Raw genomic sequence first — 10,845 nt, 5'->3', positions numbered from 1 at the left:
TCCCCATCATCCCCCCAGGCCCCTGCAGACGTTTCTCCCCATCAGCCCCCCAGGCCCCTGCAGACATTTCTCCCCATCAGCTCCCCAGGCCCCTGCAGACGTTTCTCCCCATCAGCCCCCCAGGCCCCTGCAGACATTTCTCCCCATCAGCTCCCCAGGCCCCTGCAGACGTTTCTCCCCATCAGCCCCCCAGGCCCCTGCAGACATTTCTCCCCATCAGCTCCCCAGGCCCCTGCAGACGTTTCTCCCCATCAGCCCCCCAGGCCCCTGCAGACATTTCTCCCCATCAGCTCCCCAGGCCCCTGCAGACGTTTCTCCCCATCAGCCCCCCAGGCCCCTGCAGACATTTCTCCCCATCAGCTCCCCAGGCCCCTGCAGACGTTTCTCCCCATCAGCTCCCCAGGCCCCATCGCTCTGTCAGTCCTCACCCACGTGCAAAAGTCCTCCCCCTCCTGCCACTCTCTTCCACAACACCCCTCTCCCCCTTACCCTCCCCTCTGCCCGCCCCAGTGCCTCCAGCCCTCTCTGCTCATGTTGTATAATCTTTGCTGGCGGTCCTCCAGTTGGGGGGAGCTGGGGGGGGGCGCACGGCCGCCCGTCATCTCCCATGCAAAGATGCCTAAGCGAGGGAAGGAGCCTGCGGGATCCCAAACAATGGGGTATGGTGCAATGCTGGCCTCCTTCCCCACCCCACCTAAGCCCCTCTCTTTGTGCAGGGGGGGAGGCAGCCACACACAGAGCCTCCTCCGCAGCGGGGATCCTTCTCCCCATTGTCGTTTGACAGGCCGCGCTGTCACCGCGCCAGGGCTGCAGGGCTGCGGGAGGATTAAAAATGTGGGGGGGAGCCCTGTGCTTTTTCGACTGGTGCTCTGCCCTTCGCCACCAGCGAGAGGGTTTTCCTGGAACTCTGTTCCCAGCCCCGGGATGGCCCTTTCAAAGGAAATGTCTCTGCGCTCACCACGTCTCCAGAAACGCAGTTTGCGAGGCGGTGTGTTTTATAAATGTTGAACCTAGGGCACAACCTATACTTTTAAAGTGTAGTCATTGGTGAATTCAAGCTGTCCAGAAAATTCATTGTGCCTTATTCTCTCCCTCATGAGCTCGCCTCCTTTTTTCCCTTTTGCTGACAATCAAGGGAAAAGAACTGATGAATTCCAGACGTTAGAATAAACACGATGGCACAGTGGAGTACTAATGGTGCAGGAATAACATGTTTTGCTTTAAGATGAGAGAGCTAATGGGGTTAAGGGTTAGTTAATTCAGAAACGGAAATGGGGGCGGGGGGATGAGGGAGGAGAATTCATTTCAGAACATATGTGCATGACCTACAGACAGTCATTAAATCTTGAGAGTACCCTAAATTCTCTTTTCAGAAATTAATTTTCTTTTAAGAAACGATAGCTACTCAAGGGCTCTCCGTGTAAAGTGACTTATCAATGGCATGTTTGTGGCCTCTTCCAGACCTTTATTATGAGATCACTTAAATTCAAGTGCATTTAAGTGCTTATGTGTTTTCTCCACCTATAAGTTTTTAAATTTATTTCCATTATGAAAAGCAGCTTGACATAACAACAATCCCTATTGCTGACCAAGAAGTTCTTGCTCTGTCTCTTTACTTTCCTCTTCTGTGTCAGGCAGCCTGAACAGCTTCCCTCCTTAGCATACATTTTCATCATCTACTTTAAATAAAACAATCCATAAAGCAATTCAGGATTCTTGGCCCTTCCTTGTGAGAAGCAGCATAAAAAGCACAGACTGTTTCTCCTGCGAATGTCAAGCTACTGACCACTTGCTGATTGCCCTGAAAATATCCAGTCCCACTGGAAATTTTCTCTGCCCCACGTTTTACCGCTCAGCATACACAAGATGGTTAACCCCCTATTGCTGCTCCTCATAGCCAAGGTGCATATCTCCCCTGTAGTCTACTTAGTCATTTTCTGCAATTCTCAGACTTCTCTCTCCTGCTTGCCTTTCCCATTTTTCCCTATTTCTGGAAGACAGCAGTGGGCATTTGGTGTTTGAACACCATGCTACTTCTTGTCATGTTGCTCTCACTTAAGAATTCACAACTCCAAACAAATTTTGGCCTTCAGGTATTACAGTTCTTATGCTAACTTGCACTCCTAAGCCCTCCTGGTCTCTCATCTGAGTTAACACCTGTGTCCTGCCTTTGCTTCTTTCTCAGTGTACCAGGACAAGAGAATTTTTTTACCTACAAGTTAAGGTGCTGGATTACAGTCATTTGTTTGTCCCCTGGCTCAGACGTGCATTAATTGCTTCCACTCTTTTTCTTATTCTTCCCTAGACATCTGCAGCTGGCCACAATCAGAGCCAGCTGCAAGGTTGGCAGGAGATTTGGCCTGACACCGTACAGAAGTTTTTATATAATGCCCTCACAGCCCTACAGAACTCCATTACCAATGACAGATAAAACAGCGCTTTTTAAGTAAAGAATTCATTACTAGGACAGAAGTAATCTCAATGCTGCATAATTAAAATAGTCCATATGAATGCCTACTTTTCTCTAAATATTCCTGTCAAGTCGGCTTAGGGGTTTATAACCATCTACTGATTTCCTTCTTATCCATGTCAGGTGGCTTGCCATGTTGCTTTGTAGTACCTGATGCTGCTTTACATCTGTGACAAGCAATTCTGATGCCATTCAGTTCCTTCAATAAGAAAACTTGCATTCTCAGGAACCCTTGATGTGAGCTGTCGGCTCTACTGTCTTTCATATCCACTTACCTACCCTTGCTTACTGCTTGCCTTCCCAATTGCTATTTCACAGCATCCACAACATGACACCAGATTTGTTCAGGAAATTCTAAAGAGCTAATAATTACTTATCCTGATAGATGAGGTTGTTTTTCTTTTATGGACCAAATGCCTAGCAATACCTATTCAGTTGTTACAACTATCAACAGGGATTCTTGGGTTACTACCTACCAGCTTTTTGTTTGTCAGACCTTTTGTCTGTCTTAGAAACAGGTCTTTACATCAGAAAAATGCCCTTCCAAGTGCTGGGAGAGTCCTCCAGGGTGCGTTATAAGGTTTTTTTACAACAGAGGGTTATAGTCTTAAACAAATTACATGCAAATATAATCACCCTGCTACCCACTTCATTAGGATTGAGGAGGTTGTTCCAAACAAATTCTGCAGCACCTGCTGGCCCTAAGTTTCTTGAAGACTCCCTTGATTAAAACTTGTAGGCATAGCTGCCTATCAACAGTGTTTTTCACTTTCACTGAGTATCTCCTCTGGTTGCAGTTGGAGACCATGGCTGGCCCTGGGAAAAGAGGAACTGTCTTTGGGGGGAGTAAAAAAAATTTGACTTGCAGGAAGTAAATTTCCTTAACTTTTTAGGTGTCTCCTTGATCTCTTCTTGCAGGTAGTTGGACTTGAGACCAAGGCCTAGCCTTCACTGTTGATGTCCTGAGTTTGGTGGGTAATTAGCTTGATGTGTCACATTGCAGACTGAGGAGGGAATGGTTTGATCCATGGTTTGTTTCAGCTCTAACAACAATGACAACAGCAGGAACAAAAGGATGAAGTCAAGATAAAAATGAGATAAAAAATTTTCCTAGCAATGTAGATTAATTTCTATTTTTTTTTTACTTATATATATTGTAACTTATCTATATGCATATGCATATGCATTACATTATGAAATAATTAACAAGAAAAATCTGGGGGGAAAGCACATTTTGACCCAGGGATGGAACTAACATTGACTCTTTACAGATCTTCAGGCTTTTTACACAGTCCTCTTTTTGCCTGTGTCAGCTGAGTCTGTCAAAGCAGGACAAACTGTTCTCAGTGTAAAACAAGTTACAGACCATAACAGCTTTCTTGCTCATGAGCTATATGTAGATCAAACACAGTTATGTGTTTGCAGGGTTGAGCATTTTTCATGTTGTTAAATGAGTATTTCATCAGCACGTCAACTACAGTTTCTCAGAGTTCTTCATAACTATTGCTGTTTTGAGCATTTGCTGTTCCCTGCTTCCATTCAGTGAACAGTAATACAAATTTTCTACTAGTAGCTCTGATTTGGTCTGTTCCACCCTCATTCATGCTGGCTTCTCACAGTGTAGATCATATAAATACTGCAACATATATAACATAAGTTTGCAATACTTTCATCTTTCTTTGAACATTTGCTTTATGAAGCATCAAAACATGGAAGTCTGCAGAAACTGCTGGGAGATGTTTTGAATCTTAAAAGAAAAAATATGTAGTTTTTGCTAGAATTATTACTGGCAGGCATATTTTTATTATTGAACTTCCTTCTGTTTCTCTGCTTCTATTTATAGAAGCATGCATATATGCATACGTTTCATGCAACTTCTTCAGATTTCTCTGTATCATTTTTTGGACCTAGACATTTTTTTGCGCGTGTATCTGCATCAGTCTTCTGTCCTTCCTCTTCCCAAACTAGTCTCTGGGATATCTCTACAGCAGGATTTTCACAGACAAGCATTTGCCTGCACTCAAGTGTATTCTCTCAATCAGCTTGGCCCTTCAATGTCTGCTCTCCAAAACTTCTGCAAACCATCTCCTACCTCAAATTCCCATCTAGTTCTCATGGCAAAACCTTCTTGCCCCTCACATCGTACTCCCTCCCTACCTCTGCTCCAGGCTACCAGAGTCTCCTCATGCCCGTGAAAAGGAAGGCACTCTGGACAGAAGGAGCAAAAAAAGTTTTGCTACAAAGCACTCTTTTTACGAACGAATTTTGCACCGTGCCATCTATTCCAAGTTTTGGAGCATTTTATTTAAAACAGCTTTAGAAATTACTGTCAAGTCACATTCTTTTCACAACATTTTAGCCTAGGGAGACAGAGCATCCCCTGGTGAGACAGTTCGCGTTCTTCAGCAAAATGTTCTCCAAGTTCAACTATCTAGCAAGCCTGAGGGAAGCATCATTAAGGTCATTGACAAATTTTAAATAAGAAATAAAATAAATAAAATAAAATGCAGTCAGAAAGAAACGACAGTTAAAAACACCAGCTCAGCTGAAATCTGGCCAGTACAATCCAGAGGGCTTCAGTGACAGCTGCAACTGCAATGCAAAGAGTAATATTATCAGGGGATATGTCAAGGCTAAGGAATGACATATAAAAATTATGAACTAATAGAGGGACTGGAAGGGCACTGAGGATCCACCCACCTACTAATGGTAATTATTGATGGGAAACATGCTTAGTCACTTGTGCACGATTTAGCGATAAGAATGCCAGCATGATGCTTCCTCCCAGGGTTTCTTAGACAAAGGCTGTTGGTTTTGCTTCTCTCTCTTTCCTTTCTGAAGGAAACCAGTCCTCATACTTCCTTTTACACCTGCCTGCCTCAGACCAACTCACATGTGTCTGTGTGTCTGGATGGGCACTGAGGCATAAAGTAGGTGATGACATGTAGCAGCTGGCTTCCACTGGAAGCGGATTCACTGTCCCACGAAGGGGGTAGAAAATTAGTCAAGCAGAAGAACCCAAGAGTTTGCTGTCAGCTTAGGCACCTGTGCTGGCTGACGTGGGATAGGAGCAGCTCTAGAGCTAGTGTGCAGGAGGAGGTAGGATCCCCTGGACTCCCACCAGAAAGGTGGAAGGACGTGCTGCTGAAGTCCATCCAACCCACGCCACCTTAATGGCTGAAAATCTCAGTATAAATGAAGTATCCTGTGAAAGAGGTCATTTCATGGAAGGAAGTTTCTTAATTTGCATTGTGATGGTTCTGTAGAAGCAATCCTGAGACACGGGAGAGGTGGTAGCATAAAGCAAAGGCACTGCAGAAGCAGCTCTCTTGGGAAACTGACACACTGCTGGAACCAGAGATTGGTGACAGATAAATTCAAAGTCTCAATGACAGAAGGTTGTGGTGAACCAAAATGTCGGACAGCTTGAATTGGAGAGTCTGGATGCATTCCTGCATGCAATTACAGATCAAAAAATATGGTAACTACCATCTTATGGGCTCCTGAAGAGGCTCTTAGGACTGTGTTAAGCAGCAGCTTGTAAGTTCTCCAAAAATGGGATCCCACCAGGGTTGTTAGTCCCCTTCTCTTGCCACATCCCTGTTCTAAGTAGTCTGATTTAATGATTGTTGTTGCTGGGAGACTGCTCAGATATTTAATTACCTCTGAGTTCTGACAGTGCCCAATTAAGGACTCTCCCTCAGTCAAATGAAGGGCCTCTGACATCCTGACATGAGTCTAGCATTCAGCAACGCAAACAGAAGTGAGAATCACATCCCTGCTGTTAGAGGTGCAGCTCTAGTCAAGGCAGACCCTGACAGAGCATCACCCCCGTGCTTCATTCTCCTTTGTTCTTGCAGCTCTGCTTCTGCATTATTTGCCCACGGCTTTCATCAGATCTGCGTCTTCTACCACAGTAGCACCATTTTGCTAATGCAAAGGCTTTCTTTTAGCAGGCACTATAATGCCAGTTCACAGTTGCAAAAGAGTTTAATGTTCAGATTGCACCCACGTGATTTCCCCAGAAGGAAGAAACCTGCCCAGAGTGAACAGCCAGGCTCCCTTACTGCACTGTGGATGCTTGCCAGAGCAGGAAAAATTGTTGCATGTGCAATTTTTAAAATTATTTTGTTACAAATGATAACTCTAGAAGGGATTACTCTTGTAGGTAAATGAAGAGGAAAGCCAACTTCTGATCTAACTTGTGCCTTACAGAGAGAAAAGAGAAATGCCACTGAGCTGCCGGGCTTAGACTCGAAAGGGGTCAGTCAAGAAATGATAGACAGAGCCCTCGGGAAACACATCACACCCATCACCCTGAAATCCACAATCAAAAGCAACCCCTTGTATAGTGATATCCAGGTGGACGACGAGTGGGAGGAGAAGAAAAAGACCCCTTCCTGGACTGTGCAAGACTACGACAGGCAGTCGCTGCACTCTGACTTGGCCAGCCACATAAAGGTAACGCACCGTCGCGCTGCGGTGGCAGGAAGGGAATTGCTATGAGCTCTCTGTGTGTTTGCATGAACCACTCTGCAGCCCTCTTGGTTCCTCTGCTGGACTTCCAGAAGTAAGTATGGACATATTTTCCGGAACAGACATGACACTAACATGAGTCTGATCTGGAAAAGAAGTCCACATACCTGGTTTGACTCCAAGAATTTCAGTCCTGCAGAACAACCACCTCTGTGACTAGAGAAAATCTGAAACCGCAATATCCCACAACCCAGCTTCCCCACTTATATGGAGAAAAACTATGAACAAGGTGCTTAAATACTATATGCCCACTTTAATAACTGTTCATAATATCATTCCGTTATCAAATAATACACATTTTTTCAGCCTCATCCACACTATGCAGGATCCTGCCTGCCTGTGGGTTGGCACAAATCATTTTTAGCGTTACTTTTGTGAGTTTTTTTTCTGCTGTTTCCTATTTTGGAAGGGGACTCGGATCTGTGTTTATAGAGTGACATCTCTTCTTGAGAAGACAACATGGTTTCTTTTGGGTTTTTTAATCACATTTTAATGGCTGGTGTCCTACATTTGGTTCTTGGCTGAAAAACGTGGTTTTAATTTTCCCCAGTGGAACATTTGCAGCATCTGGCAAGTAACACAACCTATGTTCAAGTGAAAGTCTCTTGCATTTGTGTTGTGATGCCTTAAATTCATTAATCACTATCTGATGATAGCCAAAATACTTCTGGCTATGTTCTAATGACTTTATGTGCAAGACAGAGGAACTGAGTTCATTTTCTGATTTTTCTTTTAGGAAAATCCTAATGATCTACGGTTCTGGATGGGAGATATTTATACTCCTGGGTATGATACCTTGTTAAAAAAGAAAGAGAGAGAAAAAAAGCATTCCAAATGTTGCCGAATCATCCTGCTCATGGTACTAGCTGTTTGCATCCTGATTACCATAGTCACGCTCAGCGTTTTACTTACTTAGTACAGCCAAATTATGTTGATGGGAATTTTTTCAATAAATATTTTTATTAAGTTATTCCCCTCCCTTTTTTTATTTGAATTCCAATTTTTTGCCACAAATACATTTTGTTTGACATCACTATTTTACAATGTTCCCGTGCAGCATAAGGAGTTGATCCTGAAAAGAGACAAATACTCTAAGCACAGCAGAATGTCTCCTTATGGGTATAATTAAAAAAGAAAACTATAAATATTCTACTTTTCTTAGTGCCTTCTTCTTTGTACTAGTGCGTGGTATGGTACATATAGTATGTACAGACAACCAGCTGGCAGTTCTAATAAACACCTACCATCCTGTTCATCCCTTTTATGATTAGCTATTATTGGAATTCCCAAAGAATTCCAAACCAAAAATTTACACATTACTTAGTGACTGAATGTATTGCTGCAATGATGCAGCACATAGTAAAAAGCCAGCCTAAATGCGTGTTTTCTTAAACTTCTTCAGAGAAGAAAAACAGAAAATAGACCACTGAGCTTCTATCAAAAGAATTCCCTGAGACAGGGTTTCTTCACCCCTGTGTCATGTTCTTTGAACATGTAGCATGTCTGGCACCCCTAAAGATGGAGTGCCAATATTTTTTTAATCTGACATGTCAAAAACTGGAGCAAAATCGGTGGAATACAGGTGGAGTATAAACTGGAATACACCTTAAAGAGACTAACCTTACACAGCCATTCTGTGAAAAAAGGTCTTTGTAAATGAAAGGACCAAAATTAAATCTTAAGAGCACTCAGGCAATTAAGTTCTTACACTTCAGAATAATTCAGGAGAATGAAAACATGAGATAAAATGACAAAATAAAAAGTGAACAGAGAGAGAAGAAAAATTATTTCTTCCGTTTCTGAAAAATACTCTGAGTGATGCAAAGCCTTTATATTTCTTCAGTAGGGCAAGGGCCTATGAATACTATTGAGATGGGTATCTTCCACAGTCACAGAAGAGAAATTCACAGATGCACAAAAGCTGGGAAGCTGGGGCTATACCAGACCTACCTCTTTTTACACAAAAAATGATTTGAAATAGGTCAGGAATAGAACCAAGGTAGAGGGGGTGTATTTCTCCCTCTGAATGCTAGCATGTGCAAGATTTACAGCAGCTTTGCAGTGCTTTAACTCAGGTCAGGATGGATTCATCTTCAGGTAGAGTGTTACAGTAATATAAGTGCATTTAATTCCTTCCTTCCTCACCTGGTCCATGTTTGAATGTCATTTGTACCTTAATTACTCAGACCCTAGTCTAGCTTGTACCATAACTGCTTCAAAGACCCAAGCTAGCACAGTTTACTACTTTAGTCTATTGAGCAGCCAACAGCAAAAGCGTAGTAGCATTTTCATGCATTGGCATAAAATTAGTAGCCCCCACTACAACACTGAACGTTGCTGTAAATCTAGCAGGGAACTCAAGTCTCCCAGCTTGCTGCAGTTTCATTGTGAGCGGGTGTTCTTGCCTGAAAGATCAGGTCGGTTCAGCTTATGAAAGTAAGAACTTGGGAGCATTTTACAAGACTAATATCCGACATTATGAAGTAATTATTCACAGTAAAGCAACAATAACTTAACTGTTTTTTTCCAGCCCAAGTACATTTGCGTTAAGTGCATCGCATACAATGCAGAGACATACTTTTGTAAATTACTGAGGCCTGCAGGCGGGAAGCCTGAAAGCAAAGGGCTCTGTAATTTCCAGGAAAACAGCCAATAACGCGAGTTTCTTAACTGCATTGCTCTCTGAGGGTTTAAGGAGTAGGAATAAAATCGTTTTCTCCACAAGCCCATTACCGGCTCTTCCACTCTGGTTTCGCCGCTGCTGTCATCTAGCGGGGAGTCACAGAAGAGGACAAACCTTTCAGGCCCGGAGCTGCCGCTTCGGTTGAGAATAATTTGCCTTTTTTTTTTTTTTTTTTTTTTTTTTTGAGTGATTTTTTTCTTTTTGTTTTCTGCTCGCGCCGTTGCGATGCGGGTTCCTTTGCTGACACCTCGTGGCAGAGCCGGGCGGGAGGAGGGAGCCCCGCACCATCCCTTGCCTTTCCGCGCCATCCCATCGCTTCCCGCGTTGTCCCACCCCTTCCCGCGCCGTCCCACCCCTTCCCGCGCCGTCCCACCCCTTCCCGCGTGAGCATGTTTTGTTTGTTTGTTTGTTTGTTTTGGTAATTTGAAGAAGAAGAGCCATCAGGTACCACTTCTCAACCAGCCTCGGTACCGGAGTTTGGAGACCAGAATGGTTGGTGTATTCCAAAAGTGCTTTTAAAACTGGATGAATAAAACAACCCTGCTGGGTAACGACGTTAAAACGGGACATAACGGCATTTTTTCCATGTTAAGTAATCGCTCGGATCCGCATTCGTTGGTCCTTTCCTGGCCTGAGAGAGTGCTTACGCATATGCTTTATTTTACTTCATTAGGATTTAAGCATGTGCTTAAAGCTAAGCAAGTGCTTAAATTTGGATCAGGACAGAAACAAATCTCGACATTGGTTTAAATTAAAATATAAATACAGTGTAAATAAGCTGAGCTCTCGTGTTACTTGCTTTTAGCCTGTGAAGTTGCTGAAGGGGGCTCCTGCTTGGCTGTGGTGCTCCAACAGCCAGGATGAGGGGAAATTACAGCTACTGCTCTGCTTCAGAGCAGTAAAGAGCTGGCCTGTGGAAAGGATCCTACAGGGCTTGTTGCTTGAGCAGGGTGCGTGTTTTCACACTTTCCAGCTCGATTATTTTTCTTCTGCTAATGCAGTCATTGAGCAAGACAAGGTCCAAAAGAGGAAAAGGAGAGGGAAAGAGACAGTTTTGAATTTGTCATAGGTAAAGTTACTTTGGTCACACCAGGATTTGCAAAAGGAAGATGCGATGTGAGCTGTGAGATGTCATATACTATAAGTGTCTGTAGGC

At 43.6% G+C, this 10,845-nt stretch overlaps 1 protein-coding gene across 1 annotated transcript in view; it reads left to right on the top strand.

Annotated features, from left to right (window-relative positions):
- The window catches only part of KIAA1024L (KIAA1024-like ortholog), a 9,239-nt gene extending 1,317 nt beyond the window's left edge, over nt 1–7,922 (top strand). The window contains exons 2-3 of the mRNA XM_014954796.1: nt 6,686–6,931; nt 7,743–7,922. Of these exons, the coding sequence (XP_014810282.1) occupies nt 6,686–6,931; nt 7,743–7,922 (426 nt within the window). The remainder of the gene's footprint in view (nt 1–6,685; nt 6,932–7,742) is intronic.
- Nucleotides 7,923–10,845: the final 2,923 nt, after the last annotated feature.

Source organism: Calidris pugnax, unplaced genomic scaffold, assembly GCF_001431845.1.
Source record: "Calidris pugnax isolate Ruff unplaced genomic scaffold, ASM143184v1 scaffold157, whole genome shotgun sequence".
Lineage (NCBI taxonomy): Eukaryota > Metazoa > Chordata > Aves > Charadriiformes > Scolopacidae > Calidris > Calidris pugnax.
Note: the sequence above shows the minus strand (reverse complement) of the source record. Positions and strands in the feature narration are given on the sequence as shown.